The 20701-nt window shown below is 34.7% G+C and overlaps 1 protein-coding gene across 1 annotated transcript; it reads right to left on the bottom strand.

The window, feature by feature from the left end:
• Positions 1 to 78: 78 nt before the first annotated feature.
• On the bottom strand, positions 79 to 18164 carry LOC117343295. Its single transcript, XM_033905639.1, has 4 exons — positions 18053 to 18164; positions 15053 to 15867; positions 372 to 536; positions 79 to 159 (listed from the first exon to the last, which is right to left on the bottom strand). Exons 1-4 carry the CDS (start codon positions 18162 to 18164, stop codon positions 79 to 81), a joined length of 1173 nt encoding a protein of 390 aa, XP_033761530.1.
• Between the last annotated feature and the right edge of the window lie 2537 nt (positions 18165 to 20701).

The raw sequence follows: 20701 nt of genomic DNA, 5'->3' as shown, positions 1-20701 counted from the left end.
TCATATGAATAACATTATATAAATGGGCAAGTTATTAGCATCATTACCTTAAAAAGTAAGCATTCAGAGTTGAAAGTTTTATTTAAAATACACTCGCTTCCCTCGAATAGTATGTAAGATTTTTCGTGGTCCCGTTGTTTTGGAGATGACATCATTCAACTGTATAATTTTATCGAAAAATATGCATAAAGTCTTTGAGATATTCAAAATTTCCCTTTTTTAATAAGATAAAACAAAAGCAATAAATAAAACAAATGCTGTTTGATAACAATTCTTTGTGTAATCAAAAGCGCTGTTAAGAGCATTTCGCTCCAGCGATCATTTATTGAATATTTGACATAGGCTTGACTGTTTGAGTTCAATATACATACCTGTACCTCTTCGTAAATGACCTCCCCTTGTTCTTTATCGTGAACCCAGTTTAGTGGATGTTTCAGCTGGAATCTCAGTGCCGTGCTGTGTTTAGATTTCAATGTGCTGATTTTACCTCTGTCGATTCTTCTAAAATTGACTTCCTCCATTCTTCTATTCCGTTCCTGAAACAAAAGGATTTAAGGGTAAGCGTTTTCTATGACAAAATTGTTCATAACGACAAACTATTTTTCATTCGCTATCGTATTTTAGCTCACCTGGTCCGAGCAGGAGATTATGCCATACCGTGGCGTCTGTCATCTGTCGTCCGCCCGTCAAAACGTTCTTCAAACTATTCTTAACAACTAATTTTAGTTTAATGTAATATGACAAGAAGTACTCTTGGTTGTTGGGGATTCAAAATTGTACAAATGGTCTGGCTGACCCTCAGGGGACTGAGAGATGGGGCCAAAAGAGGCATCTTGGTTATATTGCTATAAACGACTTTTTCTCACAGACTATGCCATGGATATCAATCATATTTGGCCGGAAGAATCCCAAGGTAATGGGGATTCAAAATTGTACAAATGATGAGACTGTTCCACAAGGGGCGGATTACCAGGCCTAAATAGGATAGTTTGGTTATATACCTGTAAACAACGTCTAGAACTGTGCTCAAAAGGACACTGAATTAGGGGGTCATCATTCATATTTGGAAGCCTCCCTAGGTGGTTGGAATTTAATAATGTACAAATGTACAAATGTAAGGGCTAACCACTAGGGGGCTAAGGGATGGGCCCAATAGGAGGTATATTTTAGATTCTTTTACTGATTAAAGTACAGGATTATGTCCCATTTTGAGTCTGAATTATCCTTGGGGTAAAGGAAATTTTAATTCATACAAACTGACTCTGGGACCCCTAGGGAATCAATATGGTTATTTGGCTAGTTCTTAGATCCTATCTTTTGTCAAAGTTACACGATTTTGTTTTAATAAGGACTACATATTGGAGATACGGTTACACTATATTAATCACTTTTTATCTAACTGTTCGTCTATTCATTTGTCCTCCACCCATCACTTTAGTTCTCATCTTTTGTCTTATTATACCTTCGCATTTACTGACCTATTTATATGAATTTGTCAAAAAGTTCAGTTTACAGCAATATATACTGAGGTCAATACACAAGTCAAGATAATTTAGCGAAAGGTTAAAGGTCAAATTTTGTTTCTTTTCATGAATATTTCACATGACTTTATGAAGCAAAGTCGGTTGGAATCAAGCAGTGAGTCAACATACTCAAAGGTCATGGTTACAGGATCAGAGGTCAATGTCATTTTGGATATTTGACAATGACTCTGTGTTAGTGTGGGGAATTTTTTGCTGGAATTTACCTATATTGACATGTATAATGTATGTTTTGCTTCCCCGCTTTTGCTTTTGAAGTCTAGTTGTCCCATGTTTTCAACCAGAAAGTTGAATTTGAGTTAAAGGAAAGTATTGACTTTATATAATTAACGATACTAAGAAGGAGATCACAGATTAGAAAAGTATTTGTAATATAACTTTAATGGGAGTGTCTTGCAATAATCACTGAATTATGCAGATACAGGACCCCTGAGCCTTTTGCTATTCTGATTTACTTGGGATTTTAAGAAATTACGCCTATTTCCTCTATTGGACCCCTTCCCTTTGGCCCTTTTATGCAAAAAATTATTCCCCTTACCCCAAGGATGTTTATGACCAAATTGGGTTCTAATCCATTTGTAACTTTATGACACGTCGTGATTGAAAGACATTACCTCTATTTCCAACACTGGGCCCCGACTTTCTGACCCCTGGGGGGTCAGAGTCACTGTTTATGCAAGATCTGTTCCCTTTTCCCGAAGGATGTTTCTGACTAAATTTGGCCGAAAGGCAATCATAACTTTATGACTAGTAACCATTTAAAGGAATAACTCATATTTCCTCTACCGGGGCCCGCCAATCAAGTCCAGGGAAAGGTGGTCACAGCCACTATTTATGCAAAATCTGTTCCCCCTCCCTCAGGATCTTCTTATCAAATTTGGTTCAATTCCATGCAGGACTTTTTTCAAGAATCGATTTAAAGAGCATACCTCTATTTCCCATATTTGGCTCTGCCCCTCAGGCCCCAATGGTAAGAGCCACCGTTTATGCAAAACCTGTTCCCTTTTTTCCCCCAAGGATGTTTCTGACCAAATTTGAATAAAAGCCAATCATAACTTTATGACTAGTAGCGATTTAAAGGAATTACCTCTATTTCCTTTGAACCCTTTATCATGAACTAACACTTTATTTGTAGTTTTGATATTTTTCATAAATGTAGTTAAAAGTTTCAATGAACAACTATGATTACTTCATAATTATGAACAGATATATAATACAAGAATATTTGGAATAAAAAGCTGAAGTGAGAATTTTTTTTGTAGAATTTGAAATTGCCCCCATTTCCTATACGGAAAATCTGACCTAAGATTAACCTACTTCTCCTCGAATATAAAAACAAAACAACATCGGCACGTGCTGTATCACGTGGCCAGTGGTTCACATACAGGAGGTCTCACTTACCTTTGACGTGGGCAGCAATTAACCAAAGAGTATATCCGAAAATGTATATTCCAATTTAAAATGTACTACAGGCCAAACACACTACTTGATTTTATATATGATATTCCTTTAATGACCAATTTATGGTTTACTGTCAAGATTTGGGTACACGTAGTTCTCCAACATGTCACAAGACATATTTTTTCCCTTTTCTTTCTGGGACCTACCTATGTGTGCGTGGAAATGATAATACAGGGTGTACAAAAACAATGCATACATGCTCTATCAAAAGGATTACATAACACCTCCTGTCAATCCTCTGGAAATAGTAGTGTCAGGGTTACTGCCTAGAGCTGGTGTAACCTGACCTATACACAGGGTGGTCAGAACACTTTCTGATTTATCATCAATGACTCACTGTTTCGTCACTACTGTATCATCAAACTTACAGTTGTTATGTACTTATATAGTTTCTATTGTTTGCACTTGTTCCTTTGTAACAGTTATCAGTAAAATGTTTGTTTGGCCATTCCCTGGTAATCGAACTGGACAGACTGCTGCTGACCACAGGTCCTAGCCTCGTCTGTCAATACATCCAATATATAATCAAAGTCAATAACTCGATCGGCATAGATAAACCACCTAATTTCAGGAAAATTGTAATTGTAGACAAACCGTCGAAGATGTGCCGCTGGTAATGGTCTCAATGGACATCGGGAGGTACACTATGAAACTGTAAATACCAGCAGCAATACAGAACAAATAATAAATTAAATCCATAAAGTTGTCAAAATGTTTAAGATTGATTCCATTCAATTAGATACATTACAAACCAGAAGACATAATCACAAACTTACACTCTTGTATAAAATCATTAATAAGTATACACTTGCATGTCTCTATAATTTCATCCAACCATTCATAAATACAAATAATAATTATAATTTTAGAAATAAAAGATACTCAATGTACCTAAAGCTAGAACTAATTATTATAACAGCAGTTTTTTTTTCTCTCCTCCACCATGAATTACTGAGCTGTGGGTATTTCTGGCTAGGCGATTGGGTGCCGAAGATCGTGAGTTCAAGGCCCGGTCAGGGCACGAGTTAAAAAGTTGTCTTCCTTCGTCATTTGTGTTGCTAAGTTATATATCTATCTATTAGCATAATGTATCCTATACACTATGTGTTGGTGAACCGAAGATATAGATTTGAATTTCCTGTCGTTGTTGTACCGAGAGAAATATATATATATATCTATGTATATAAAAAATAACAAAAAAAAACGACTTTGCCGCAAGGCCTTTCTGCCGTCTCAGGCTTCTTCAGGCGAACTGAACTTTTGTAGAAGCTTGAGAGGGCAGAAAGGCCTTGCGGCAAAGTCTGTTTTTTTTTGTTATTTTCTAATATATATATATGGTGCCATTGACTTGCCAACTGATTTAAATAGAATCATACTCTCCAACACTAGTTCTTATCTAAAAAAAAAGTAAATGTTTTCAAAATTATTAGTAATAATTATGTCTATATACTCATTTGTTTACATAAAACTTCGATCAATTGAAAATACATCAAGTATACAAAGTAGTATGAGAGTTAGTGAGAATGTGTTTTCTTTGCTTATAAATATTTATTAACTTCTGATATTTTCCTACTACATACTAATTTTGTAATATATGTTCATTAAACTGGAAATCTATAGGAAAGCCAACACCAAATCTTGACATTCTATGTAAAAAAAATACCTTGTTATTATACTTGATGCGTTAGCAGTAAAATATTCTGAAAAAAAAGATGGTGCCCCGCAATTGCAATGTCATAGGTTTCCTTCTGTTTTAAATTCATTACAAACAAGTGTTACAGTACAATATACCTATATTTAGATCACGGACAGTAGGTGTACAGTGCTAATAAAAGGTGTTTATGCGATGCATTTTATCCCTTTCCAGTTTAAGGATGTTAACATTTTGAACCTTACATATACAAAGTCAAAATGTTAACATCCTAACACTGGAAAGGGATAAAATTATTTTGCATTTGAAGTTGATAAACCTGTGACTGATGAGAAATACGAATCGCACATGTTCACTCTGCTTTTGTTTGTTTGTTGTTATTATTCGGATACGATTTCCGTTAAGCGATTGTAATATGAAAACCCCCCGAGAGTTTCGAGAGAAATAGCGAATGTGAAGGTCGGTTTATCTGAAAATAACGAACCAATCAGCGTTGAGATAACAGCTTCTCGCACAGCGGAAAACACGGCGGCTTCAGACATAAAATCAGTGATGCGTTATCAACAAAGGCCAGGGGCGAGCAGCAGGGTAATTTTTAGATAGGAACACATGTGCAAGTAAGTTTGTTTCCTGCCTAAGTTTCATCGTTCAGAGACTGGAGTGTTGACATGCGGTACTTTTGAAGCTACTCTCTAGAGACATTTCGTGTTATTCGCTGGACAGATGAGTGTCCGACTAGATGAAATCTGACTATTTCCCGATGTTTTGTGAAGTCTAGTGATAGTTCTATGGCTTTATATATAGTGAATTATATACCAAATTAAAGGTCCATTGAGACCATTACCAGCGGCATATCTTCGACGGTTTGTCTATAATTACAATTTTCCTGAAATTAGGTGGTTTATCTATGCCGATCGAGTTATTGACCTTGATTATATATTGGATTTATTAACAGACGAGGCTAGGACCTGTGCTGCTGACACTGCATGTGGTCATCACATAGCGGGGGAAACGTATCCCAGATCAGATCAGAAGGTACCATGAAACCGAAAATGTATGTGTCAGGGGATACTGTTAACTTGGACATCACTTCAAATGTGAACATTTTGGAATGATTGGAGTAACAAGAATTGTTAACAAATTAAACACATATAGTGTAACATTTTAAACGTAAAAATATGCCTTTAGTGAGCTATATCTTTATTTTAACCCTTTCAGTTACATAACATGCCATATTCCACTATACAAAATCAATAAAGTGTATGATATAAAAGGTCAAAGAAGGGTGCAGAAGAATGATATTGCATTACGTGCATATACATGTATAATATACAATTATGGCCCTCTGTGGAGGGATATATCCAGAATTATGTCCCTGGGAAGGGTTTTTTTTCCCCGAGGGCGTAGCCCGAGGGAAAATAACTCTTCCCAGGGACATAATTCTGGATATATCCCGACACAGAGGGTCATAATAGTTTTATTATACCGGAAAAAAACAATAAATTGAATTTGATAAATTGTATTTTATTGATTTATAACAGCAAAATATATACATGTAGTAACAGTGTATAATTAACAACAGACATAATAAAAACACCAACTAAAGTATAACGTTTACAGAGTTACTTTTGTACATTAACGGTGAAATTGACAACACATCCAGTAATGTAAGGCATGAATCCTTGCCTTGTGATATCTAGCGGGAAGGTATCACATTGGTTTGTGTTTTGAAGGTTGAAGTTGGAAGTGGCATTGGTAACATGAGCAATGTTTGTACAGTTAGTTAGGGTATTATCACCATTCGGTCCAAGAGTAGATGGAGATTGTTTATTTTCAATGTCATCTTGACCAACAACTTTTGACCGACCATTGACTTTGTCCATAATATCTACAGGTTCACCAGAAAGTAACGTTTTCAATTGTTCATCTGTTAAGGTGATTTCCTCAAAGCCGTCATCAAAATGGTCATCGTTTCCCGTTTCATTCGCGACAGAACACGGATCACAAACAGCATTTGTCAAAGCCGCACTCATCTCCATTTTACGTTCAGAAGAGGTTACACTAGAATACGAGCGGATGGATGTTTCTGATTTGTGGCCATAAACAGTCATGATGTCGCGTGATTCAAATTTATTAAAATCCGGAATAGAAATTGATGTAGCTCTAATAGAATGGTTGGTATACACTTGCGAAAGTTTCGCTTGCTTGGATATGTTAGGCATCATTTGAGACAGCGTGTTTTTGCCAACAGACATGTTGCAATACCACAGGTCATCAGTATCATCAAATGCATCTTTAGGACGTTGCCATAAATCATTATTCATGGGATGAAGCTTCGAAATGTATTTCTTGTATGCAGCCACAGGACATAAAGGGTGATCTGCAATGACAAAATTTAATGGTCCTTAATTTGGGCCTATAACATTGTAAAAAAAATCAACGCGACACTGGAGTTTATGAAGTAGATTCTAGATCTAATACAAAACTAATATCGTCGAAATACAGTGTATTACAAATCATCCAAATAAAATGTCACATACCTGCATTGGCGTACATTCGTCCTTCAGTGATTGTACTGTCTTTTTCCCGATGATTCTTATCAAGTTCGTCCACTTCTTGACACATATTCTCGCTGCTTGCTGTCTGTCATTACTTTGAAAGTATCTTTCGTCATATTACGCAAGTTTTCCCTTCCTCGTCTACACAGAAAAAACATTATGTCGAACCACACTTTCTGTTGCAGACCAGTTGGTGTAGATGGATTCAAAGCCATACTGGTATAAACATTTCTAGGCTCGTCGGCTTCTATTTGGGGTGTATGGTCGGTTTTACCAAGTCCCTTCCTTTTCAAGTCTACACAGACTGCAGAAAATACCTCATTCGCTTTCCTAAAAATGCCATCCTTAATTATATCGATATCGATCTCACTCTTGAAGTGGCGTGAAAGACCAAATCTGATGCTTTTTAAGGCCGAAAGTTTATACGGTGACGCGTCTTTCTTTCTGGCATCGACATAAAAGTTCGACAGTAATACTGCCAAAGATTCTGGGCTGCTGTTGAAAAGATCGATCTCACGATCTGTTTCGATACAATATGCTTGTAAAACTTGAAGAGCATATTGTGTGGCCTTTTTGGTGTTTAAAGCATCCTTGCTGTCCAATATCGCTGTTATTTCTACTTCTGTAGATCGGCCAAATCGTGATGACACTGCCATTTCAAAAGCCTGTGTTGTTGTTTGTGTTTTTGGAACCAGACGACAACAAACGCAAAAGAGTTCCACTGCCCGACTTCCGATGCAGGCGCGTTCGATGACGAAGGGTTATTCATCGGGCGGACGGGTTATACCCCGGCGACGGCATTTGTCGGGGGATATTCGATTTATAAAATGTCAGGTGATATGTTTTCGTCTAATGAAAAGAATTCTAACAAAAGTGAGGTATAATAATATCTGTTGTAAATATTTTCAAAATAATAAAGTTAAATGCAACTCTATAATATGGAGGTTTGAAAAAGATATCCATGATAAAACAAAACAATTTGTATTCATATGTTAAATAGGAAATTATTCAACCTACAATCCTTGCCTTTTAAGAAATATTGAAATAACCCAGCCATAATATAGAGTTGGGTTCAGAAATGTTTGTGACTTTCAATTTTTTCACAACTTTAGCTAGAACAAAACACAAACACTGTATCATTATGGAGGCACAAGGTATATTAAGAATTAATGAGATGACAACATTAAAGACAATATGAGAACTCCAAGGTCATCTGACTGGTGACGCAATGAAACAAAGAAATCAGTAAAGATAAGTACAAGCTATGACTGGGGCAATACGGTTCAGTGCTTATACAGTGATGACAAAAAATGTGTTGTTCAACAAGATGGATTTTATAAAGCTTTTAATGAAGGGGCAACTATCTCATGTAAATAAAAGAGAACTTCTGGATGAGATTTTGATTTTTACCTCTATTCACACCAATAAAATACGACCATCACGTGATAAACTCACAATTTGTGTATTGTGAGAAGGAGGATGCAGCTAATGAACAGGTGTTTTTTTTTTGTTTTTTTTTATTAAGTTCTCCTAGTTTTTAATTTGTTTTTAATTTTTAATTTTTAAGGCATTTTTAATACATAAATACATTAATAATCACACACACATACATACATCGATTCCAATCGGTATGTTTTTCACACTATCATTTTCACCATCATCACAAACTATGTCTTTCATCATTATCATCATCATCATCATCATCATAATATTAATCATCATCATCATACTCTCATCATCATTATCATCATCTCTTCATAATATTATCATATCATCATTACATTATCAAACTAATCATAACCATCATCTTATCATCAAACTAATCTTCATAGCATCATCATCATCATCATCATCCTATCTTCATAATATCATCATCCTACTAATTATCATCATTTCATAGCCAATTATATCTATCATATCCTCTCACAAAAAAAAAAAAAAAGTAAATAAAAATAAAAACAACATACCGTACATCACATTCAAAACAATCTCATTCACGAGAGAGAGAGAGAGAGAGAGAGAGAGAGAGAGAGAGAGAGAGAGAGAGAGAGAGAGAGAGAGAGAGAGAGAGAGCTGGGCTAGTCAATACAATGTTAGGAATAGAGTGAGCAAAGTATCTAGACAGAAAAAGAAAGAAACGAAAATAATAACACATGATGGAGATACAAGAAAGAGAAACTTTTATTAGTAATTAAATGGAATAATTAGATTTAGTGTATATGAAATGATTAACTGGCTGCAATTTCTAAAAGTGGTTTCCATTTTCTCCATTCATTGTCCAATATTGCTTTTGCCTGCTCTCCTTTACTATTAGCTATATATGTATTTCTGTAATATGTAATATTCTTTCAAACAATTAATCAGAGCTTCTGGACTTAAAGTTTTATGTAAACATCTTGTCCTATATATATAAAATTTAATGATAATTAATTCTTCATTATCAAGTGCGTTACCTATGGCAGACTCATTATTTATAAATAAGCCAAAAATGAAACTTTTTTTATTAAATGAGAACGGAATAAAAAATGCATCTAACAGAGTTTCGATACTTTGTAAAAAAAACTCTGCACCTCTCGACATTCCCACATGATATGTAGTATTGTTTCTCGTTCTTGATTGCAGAGTGTACAAAATGGGTTGTTCACTAGCCCTACTTTAAACATTAAGGAATTTGTAGTTAAAATATGGTGGACTAATCTGTACTGAAATCATTGCAGTTTTGTATTCTTTGTCGCCCTGAAAATATTTTTACAAATCACTCCCCAGTTTAAATCATTTAATTCCATTATGGCTTCCCATTTGTTCCTACCAGTCGAAGCAATATTATTTTTCACCATAAGATTATATATATCTTTTGTTCCTTTTGTCTTCTTTATGAAACAATCAATATTACTTGGAATTATCGGATAAAGCAATTTATAATTTTCAAAATCAACCCTTGCTAAGTATGTTTTAATAGCAGATAATACACCATGATATTGGAGAAAGTGTGTATTTATTCGATAAATCTGAATAAATTCTTGGAGTGTGTAGAAAGTATAGGTATTATTATCTTTAACAAGATCATCTACTATTGTTACCCCTTTATTATACCAGGTCTTGAAAAAAATACTTCTTTTTCCAATGGTTAAGTCTTTGTTATACCATAACGGGGTTTTCCAGATATTTTTCTTCTTAATTTGTTTTACCCTATCACATTCATCAAATCTTATCCAAGCTCGAAAGACATCCTTCCAAAAACTATTTTTACATTTCTTTAGACACTCCCAAATATATTCATTACCACAGGTGGATAGCATACGTAGATCAATAACAGTTTTTAAAATGACTTGCCATTTACCTGACTTCTGAAATAGCCTTCTTACCCATCCTAGCTTCAAAGAATCAATAAAAAGTATAATATCTACCATTTTGAGTCCTCCATCACAGTAATCCTGTATTAATACATCCCTTTTTATTTTGTCTGTTTTACTATTCCACAAAAAAATCAAAAGTATCTGGTTAAGATTATTCATAAAGTGATTGTCTGGATTTGGCAATGACATAAATAAATGATTCAATTGAGATAACAACAGAGTTTTGATGAGATGAATTCTACCTATTGGAGTAAGTAATCTCCTACTCCATATCTTAATAATAGTTTTAAGTTTAATCAATTTTTTGTCAAAGTTTAATTTGGGAATTTCATGAAGATTAACACTAAATTAAACTAAGAAGGGTAAATTTTGCCATTCCCCATTTTAATTTTAACTCCGGCAGAAAAGTATCTTCACTTTATATTTTACTCCCTATCCAAATCACCTGTGTTTTGTCTATATTTAATTTCAAACCAGATATTTTTGCAAAGGTATTCAATTCAAAAATGGACTCCCTTAAAGAATTTTCTGAACCATCTAATATCAGAGAGGTATCATCAGCATACTGTGAGATTAGGATTGGAGTGTTACTAACATTTATTCCTTTAATTCTACTGTTATTTTTTAGTCTAATACTCAAAATTTCTACACAAAGGATAAAGATATATGGAGCGATTGGATCCCCTTGCCGACAGCCTCTTTTAATATTAAGGAAAGATGACAAATTGCCCCCTTGATTTACAGTAGCATTTACATTATTATGCAGTACTTTTATCCAGTTTTGTATGTCAGGACCAAAATTGAAAAATTTGAAAACCTCATCAATAAATCTCCAAGAAACAGAATCAAAAGCTTTTTCAAAATCTATCATTAATAACATTCCTGGAATATTGTTTTCCTCAGCATATTGCATAACATCATAAACTAATCTAGTGTTTTCCCCAATAAATCGGCCAGAAAGAAAACCTGTTTGATCATCACTTATGAGTTTATCTAAAACATTTCTAATTCTATTTGCTATAGATCCAGAGACAATTTTATAGACTATATTTAATAATGTTATGGGTCGCCAATTTTTCAAAAACTGTCTAGGTTTATCCCCCTTAGGAATACAAGTAATTATACCTGGTCTTTGTGTAACTGATAACATACCTTTCTTATATCCAAAATTTATAGAGCTTATAATAAAAAAAACCTAGATATTTCCAAAAGCACTTAAAAAAATTCCACAGTGAAGCCATCTGAACCAGGCCTCTTATTATTTTTCATGTTCTTCAAAGTTTTTGCTGCCTCATCAATAGAAATAATGCCTTCTAAGCTTTCAGAATCACCATGATCTAATTTTCTTACACTAAAAGTATCTAAAAAATCCATCAAATTTACATCTTCAATTGTTTCATTGTCTGCATATAATTTTTCATAAAATGAACGAATCTCTTCAAGAATATCATCCTGCTTCGAAATAACTACATTATTCTCTTTCTCAATTTTTGGTATAATTTTGGATGTGAAATTCCTATTTTCTAGATTAAAACAATAACTTGTCGGTTTTTCTCCTTCTTGCCATTTTGCCCTAGACCTTACAAAACTGCCCTTAATCCTATTAAGCCTGATATTTTCTAATTCCTTTTTCTTTCTTTCAAGTTCTTCCATATCTACCTGTTCCTGCTCTTCAATATCTTGAATGGCTTGTCTTAGGTTATTTTCAGTCTGAGTTTGTTGTTTCTTTCTATAAGATGAATAAGATATTGTTTTCCCCCTAATTTCCATTAACAAAATTTCAAGAAAGAGTTTATCATTAATTACATACTGTAAATCTGTATCAGGAATGTTGGCAATACTGTTAAGGTTGTAAACTGGAAGACAGTATTGAGTTTTTATATCCAAAATAGTTTTTTTAACTAGTTGTAAATATATGGGAATGAATGGTCTGACCTATATCCAGATTCCATACCTGAGCTATTGACACTAGATAACAGATTGTCTGATAAAAGAAAAAATCGAATCTAGCCTGTTTAATTGGGGTTTTCTTCCTCCACGTATATACCTTCTACTATCAGAATGTAACTCCCTATAAATATCAACTAATGAGTAGTTTTCAATAATTTCCAAAACTTTCTCTCTGGCTTTCCGGTTATTGATAGATTTGTAGCTACTGTCATAATCGAACTCTGGGTTTAAGACCAAATTACTTATTACAAAGTTTGTTTACATCACAGCAGCAGTGACTTATAAATAGCAATGATAACAGTTAGGCCCAGCCTCCTCCAGGGGTCAAAATGTCTCCGGCTTTATATGTAAAACCTAAATATGCTACACCATACTGAATATACCAATTAAGTATACCTTTTTTTCTCATTTTTCTGCCTAGCAGAGTTATCTGCTTAACAGAATCACCCATAGCTGGGCTATCCTACTCTGACAGCGGATCTCGAAGATCAGAAAAAGGTAGTTTTGTTTTCGCCATAACACCACAACGGCAACCCAAAACAAGAGGTCCATGGGCCTTAACGGTCATCTGACAAACATTTACAGCAGGGACACACCCCTCAATCCAGCATCATTACCATAAAGTGTCTATAAACAGCCAGTTATGTTGGGAGCTCAAAGTTGGTTTTTATTCGTTTTGGTTTGAAGGAGGAGCAGGATTTTAAAGCAAAATTTAAGCCAAGTTCCAATTTTTGGGCCATGCTCCTCTGTCCCCATGGGTTGAACCAGCCTCACTTATATCAATTAGGAATGCCCTTCCCCTATGATGTTTCATACTAAGTATGGTTGTAATCAATTGTGGCAGTTATAAGCAGGAGTGGCGTTTTAAAGCAATATTTAAAATAAGTGCTCGTTTTGGAGGTCTAGCCTTCTTTCCCCAGGGGTCAGACCTGTCTTATTTATAGATATTATGATAACCATCCTCTTATGATGTTTCAAGCCAAATCTGATTGTAATCAATTAAGGCATAATGGAGAATTGGCATTCTAGAACAAAAGTTTGGCTTAGTTCCCCATTTAGAGCCTCGCCTCTATGTCCCGAGGGGTCCCACAAGCCTTTTTATATAAAGTATGATTGCCTTCCTCTTATTTCTCACCAAATTTAGTTGCAATCCCCCTAAGGGTTAAGCAGGAGTAGCATTGTGTTCTTTCCGGATTCCATACCGGAAGTAGTTATTAGGCTCGCCCCCAGAAGTTTAAACAAAATGGCAGACTACATGTGCATTTTTGGTGTGTTGTTTTGCCATATAGAAACAGAAAGGTTAGTGCTATATTTGTACATAAGAAATATTTAACAAGATAATATCTAGATGTAAGATTGAACACTCTGAAATGTCTTAGACTCTGCTATCTAAAACGCAAATGTAGAAAGCCGCCATATTGTTTACATTAACAACATATTGAGAAAATATCATCTATTATGCTAACGGAAAAACACATGGCCCAAACAAAATAAAAACGAATTTATTAACCAAAATGTTTGATTCAAAAGATTTGAACGCATTTTGTATGTCATTGCATTGGATATTTGTATATGTCGGGTGAAGTTTTCAACAAATCAACAATCAAGTCGACTATAGAAGAGAGTTGGGAGGAGGGAGCTTGGAACTATGTCGGCTATAGTCGACAACATGGAAGAGGGAGCACATGTTTATGTCAACTATAGTCGACAGCGGTCCTGAAAGAGTTAAAGCAATATTTCACCAAATTTCTGCTTTTGGGGCCCGGCCACACGGGCCCCTTGGATCATATCAGCCTCATTTATATAAAATATGATTGTCCTCTCAAAATGATGTTTCACAAGAAATTGGCATAAAATCCGCCCAAGGGTGAGGAAAAGTAGGGTTTTAAAGCAGAATCATACCTAAGTTCCCGTTTTTGAACGCCGCCTCTCTGTCCCTAGGGGACACACCAACCTCATTTATATGAAATATGTTTGGTCTCCCCATTGACTTTTCACGCCAAATTTACATGTAATCAACCCAAGGGTTAAAGGGGAGTAGGGTTTTAAAACGAAATACATCAAAGTCCTCCTTTTTGGGCCCCGCCCCTCTGTCTCGAAGGGTCACACCAGCCTCATTTATTGAAAATATGATTGCCCTTCCCCAATGATAATTCACACCAAATTTGGTAATAATCCGCTTTGGGGTTAAGAAGTAGTGTTTTCAAAGAAAAAGACAAACGGCCTACGACGGACGACGACTGATGGAGCACGATGACTAGGTCAAGGAGACCTAAGAGGGAAGTCAACGCTACATCTTCAAAGCCTGAAATTAAGAGGGGCCGTTATGGAGTAGCGGTTAATTGCTGTATTTCCTGACAGCATGTTGTATACAGGTCCGAATATCGAACAATGCAGTTTTCAGTCGTGTAAGTTTCGTGCAACTATAACCTTAAAAAAAGGAAAAGAAAAACATCGCAAAACATTATTGATAGTATTGAACCGAATGTTGGTTGTAAGTGATTATAAATTGCAATATAAATGTAAACTACATACCTCCCGACAATCTTCTAACATTTCGTATGGTCCAAGAAGCGGCATCGTCACGTGTAAGGTTGGAAAGCCGTCAATGCTACCTTCTCTCGCATATACCTCGGCAGCCATTTTAAATTGTATTTCTTCCTTACAAGCGGTACAGTAGAACACAGAGAAATGTCGGGTATATACATGTACACAAGTGTTTCTACCCTCTGGGATTATATAGAATGTATCCATACCCGTCTTACGGTGACACTGTACGAAAGGTACATCTGCCATTGTCTTTGGTTGATTTTTATTAGTTTCCATCCAATGTACTTTCAAAGAACTCGACATGGCTGGAACACATAGCGGAATTTCTGTAATCGCATAATCGTTAAGAATCACGTTTTTCCCCACATGAAACTCGGGTACAGGCGATACCAACATCCTGTTATCTTCTATATCTAAACACTTACAGAGACTTCCTAAGTCGGTGTGAACGGAACCACGTAACGCGAAAGAAGTTCCAGGGCTTTCTTTAAAATTCCCTTCACAGAAAGAAAGTTTCACTGCTGATCTCACAATAGGAACTTTCAAGTTTTTTAAGCTTATTTCTTCACGAATTTGCCATTTTCCGTTTAGAAAATTTGTTGAGTGAATTTTCGGAATTTCACAACTGACTTTTTCAGTGAAGCTTGTCTCAAGTTCCTTTAATGCATGTATTTGTCTTTCTACCAATTTCGTACCTGATTCTTCTGTTATTGCTCTCGTCCACCGTTCATTGGATATCATCTTGCTGGGTGTATACTGTTTTATGTCATCCTTTTCTGTTTCAAACGATTCCACTTCAGCTTCAATTAGAAAGGTTTCAGGTGTTGATAGTCGTTCATGTAGACTGATTTTATTACTACTTATGCCGTAATTTCCCTTTCGCCAACATTCTCTGCTTTCCCTGCGGCCTGCTTTACGTAACGTACGTATCGTGATATAGCAAAGTAAAAGTGTACAGATTACGATGACCGAAATAAGGATCCCAATAGTAATCCATGTATCTAAACCTGAAAGTAAATGGAACCTCAACTCAGTATAAAGTGATAAAACAATGCGATGAGACAGATGCTTTATTTAATAAAGCAAGATTATATAACGGAATCTAAGCTTTTCCGTAACTTAATTAAACATGTTAGAAAATCACAGACAAATTCCCTCCCACCAAAACATATTCACTAATGTAAATCAGTTTACCAACTTCATATAGAATATACAATTGGTAGCAAACTAACAACTAGTGTATTTCATTGTGCACACGTAGTGAACAAGGTAGTATACTAGACAAAACATTGTAGTGCACTGGAGTGTGTTATAATGTGAACTGGTGTTTATTCCAGTGCACTTCAGTGCAATATGATGTTATGCGATTCATTTTTTGAAGGAAAGTTTTAAATTCAATCCATACCAATGGCAAGAATTACTCACGGGTGTAACATTGACCACGAATAACTCACGGGTGGAACATTGACCAAGAATAACTCATGGGTGTAACATTGACCAGGATTTTCTCTCTGGTGGAACATTGACCAATAATTCCTCACCAGTGTAACATTGACCAATAATTACTCACGAGTAACATTGACCAATAATTACTCACGGGTGTAACAATGACCAAGAATTACGCACGGGCGTAACATTGACCACGAATAACTAACGAGTGTAACATTGACCAAGAATAAGTTATGGGTGTAACATTGACTAAGAATTACTCATGGGTGTAACATTGACAAACGTGTTACAGAGAGAGCTAGGTATGACCGATATCGAAATGATCTGTAGACAACAGAGTATAAAACATAAGTTCTGAGCTCAAATTCCTTTGGCAGAAATATGATAACAAATTTTATTCTGATTTTTTTCCCCGTGCAAATGTAGAAGTTCAAATCTCTGAATGTGAATAAAATACCCTTACCAGAGCGGCAATATTGTCTCTAAATGCCTAACCAGGACATTTTAGAAGGATGGCATAAAAACAAGGGTTTGATGCTAAGGTTGTTTTTATTCTTCAAAAGAACTGGACTAAATCAGACTTAACATACAATTGTAGATAAAGTACATATCTGATGAACTTAACAATAAATATTTTATAATCCCGATATACTATTACAGAAGACATAACGAAAAAATTGATAGATACAATCTAAAATCAAACAAACAGACCCAGAAAAAAGGAAGGAACAAAAAAAAAAAGAAATTGGCAGATATTTTATTAGAAAAGTACCAACAACTTACAGCACAACAAAAGGGAATAACTGCAAGAAAACATGGTTTTTATTTTGTTTTTAATTGTTAAAATATGGAAAATAAAAAACCCATATATTGCAGGCCAAAAAAAAGTAAACAGTTCCAGTGGAATTGTCTTTATAATAAAATATCTGCCAACCATAATCTAGTAAAAATGGGCCTGTTTGATTGGAAATGTAACTTCTGCAAGGTTAAAAATGGTAAAAAAATAACGCCTATATGTGATATACGAAATGAATACCATTTATTAATAAAACATTACGGAGTATCTTTTATCACGATGACATTTATAAGTATCGCTCTACAACATGACATATATACCTATTGCTCAACAAAAGCTACCAGCCAGTGCCATTCCATCCAGAAATGATATAAGCGTTTTTAGGAGGGTTTTATTTTTATTTTATTCAATTATTTACTTTTTATCCCGAAATTGTATTATCGTTGTTTTTTATTAATAACTTTTTATTAATTCATCACTTAATTGTTTCTTAAGTAATATCTCAGGAGAGTCGGTTCCTTATATGATTATAAACATACATCCAATCGCTTATAACAGATATCCTAAAGTCCAATAGCTATGCATTATAATTAATTTTGACAAAATATAACAAGTCCGATATAATAACGTCCATGATCCGTTGTGACTATACAAGGAATAAACTACCACAAATTCACGTAGAAATGTGTTGGAAGTATATCTGATTTTAAACATGATTTCCTGTAAAAACATCAACTTACCAATTGACCTTTCCTTCAAACATGCTGGTATCGGTGTTGTCGTCGTTGAATTTCCAAAAGCGTCGACACTGGATCCCAATAAAGAAATGAATGACACATCCGTAGAATTCATGTTGAATGAATGCAAGATGTTACTTTAAAATGACTTGGAATTCCTGAGTTTACTGCAATTAGATAAAGAAGTATTTTTGTTTTAAAACAACGTTTTTTTAACGATTCATCCTACTGATTAAAACGTTCATGCTTCAAAGGACATATTCCCCTACACCAGGATTATTTGTATGACGCTCTACCCTACCTATCACGTGGAGTTGGTCAATATATGAAAGACTGGTGTATCAAATAGCTGGCATTGCCGCATCCCTAGCGTCACTATTGTTTGAACAATTCAAGCCACATCAATAATTTGAAAAGCCTATCGTTGGTACAGATATAACGCAATTAAACAAACTAGATTGATTTAACAATACAATCTATTTTTTATATCTTATACGTATATAAGTGTTTGAGTATTACGAGGGAAACGTATTTTGTTCCTTATACTCTGATCCAAACTTTGAAGGAGGGACGCCAGCCTTTTTTCCGCTTAATAGGAATCAACCCCACTAATGATTACTTTGTAGCTTCTATTCGCTGATACATTTAGGTTTTAAAACATTGCATCTAATTCAATGTAAAATACATAACAGGTTATTTTCGTACATAAAAACAATTTCATTTACAAAGAAGGAATTTAATTTTCACGTTATCCGGTTTCGGTCATTATTAAACATGTAAATTGACCATTGGTTTATTTTCAGAGATACTATTGATTCGACACCGACTGTGATGTTAATATGAATATGAAGACCAAGATTAGTAGCATGTGAAGCATTCTTTGGGAGTATAAATTCCAGATTGTTGCACTTTTGTTTGTCTGAATGACTTTGTCGTATCTTAATGTTTGTCCATCTTTCTTCCTGCCATTTTTTCTTTGTTTACCGGACAGTATTTTTTCCCTTTCTTTGTGACTGTAATAGAACTATTGGACATAATTTGTAACCATGTCACTTACACTATCGAATAAAGTGGAAAAGTGTGCCCAAGCTATTGGTTAATAATTGGTTATGGATGCATGCGTGTCATTAATCAAAAAGAAATTGTGTAACAGAATAAAGCTGTGGTATATACTTAAAGTGTACCCGGAACGATTTGCTATGTTATGCTTAAAAAATGTAATCTTGGGATGACACTAAAAATGCTGAAAGTGCGACTTTCATAGCGACTTTAGTTTTAGAGTAATTGTAATTTTCCTCTAAAACACATCTGAAGCCCAAAGCCGTTGACCTCGTTTCGGTGACATCTGACGTCACAGGTTTAACGGGATCAGAGCCGCCATATAGGAAATATATAGAAGAAATAAACGTGAACATGTGTCTGCAATAAATGCGAATTAGACAACAATCATGTAAGTGCTGAATGAACTTTTCGAGTTATATTTGTGAATAAGTTAATAACAAGTGCTATCGAAACCCAGGGTATATAATTTTCTGTTATAACGGGCCGTAAACAATATGTACTATCTTTCTAATTTTCTATTATAATGAGCCAAATATAATCAGTATCATCTTGCTAATTTTCTATTTAACGGGTCGCATATAATATGTATAATTTGAATATTTTTCTATTCTAACTGGTCGGATATAACACATTTAACATTTGAATAATGTTCTATAATAATAAGGCGTTTGTAACATGTAATGGTCGACTTAAAACATATCACTTATCATAAGGGCATGGTTTATTGCATACCAAAATTGATTTCGGTTATAATACTTCTAGTAGTAGAAGTTTAATAAATGTTGTAGAATTTGAATTATTACTAGCCAAAAAAGCAATGGATACGTTGCAAATTCACTTGCAGAAATGATTTTCGGATAATTGTCCGAAATTGATAAAACTTGCCCATAAAAGATTAGTAACCCAAACAAAATTTAAATAGAGTAAATGTTCAACATCGTGGGTATATGAATGAGCTTACTTAGCTTAATTAGTCTATAGGCAAACCTTTTCGATACGAATTCAGATTACTTGTTGGGAAAACGAAACTCACATAATTAAAAAAAAAATCTGTTTGATTTTAACAAAATATGTATTCCCATTAATATAAACGCAATTCTTAACAAAAGTCAAGCTGTAAAAGCATATTTTCGGAACATTTTCGATGTGCATGGAAACCAAAAGCGTCTACTCACAAGCAATTATCGGCGCGTGCCGATTAGAACGCCAGAAATCACAGACACCTGTGGTGCAGTGACAGGTATGACGAGCTTGTGGACCGTAATTTCACACCTGGTAATTGTTAAGCGGTATACTTACACACTCAAAATTGAGTATACGTAATTATCCGAACTTGTTTGTATATTATTTAAAGTCCTGTTTTAGAGAAGACATGATCTGCGACACACGAATGGAAAGAAAAATCACAAGGATATCAATCACTTCACGATAATTACAAAAAACATGCACGTTAATCATTGCGAGCTTAATCATTAGTTATAATTAGTCGCGGTGAACTAAATTGTATTTTTTTCATCATAAAAAACGGAGTTAAAATTATAATTTAATAATTACCTTTATGTACCTGTACGTAAACGATCAATAATGTTA

Source organism: Pecten maximus, chromosome 15 (assembly GCF_902652985.1).
Source record: "Pecten maximus chromosome 15, xPecMax1.1, whole genome shotgun sequence".
In the NCBI taxonomy this organism is placed as follows: Eukaryota; Metazoa; Mollusca; class Bivalvia; order Pectinida; family Pectinidae; genus Pecten; species Pecten maximus.
Note: the sequence above shows the minus strand (reverse complement) of the source record. Positions and strands in the feature narration are given on the sequence as shown.

Excerpts from the sequence above, each read along its gene's own strand:
- LOC117343295 (XM_033905639.1), bottom strand. The coding sequence starts at position 18,164 with ATGAATTCTACGGATGTGTCATTCATTTCTTTATTGGGATCCAGTGTC. Across the intron at positions 15,868-18,052 it reads TTTGAAGGAAAGGTCAATTG|CTGAAGTGGAATCGTTTGAA; the intron begins GTAAGTTGATGT and ends TTCTAATTGAAG. Across the intron at positions 160-371 it reads TCATTTACGAAGAGGTACAG|TTGAATGATGTCATCTCCAA; the intron begins GTATGTATATTG and ends AAAATTATACAG.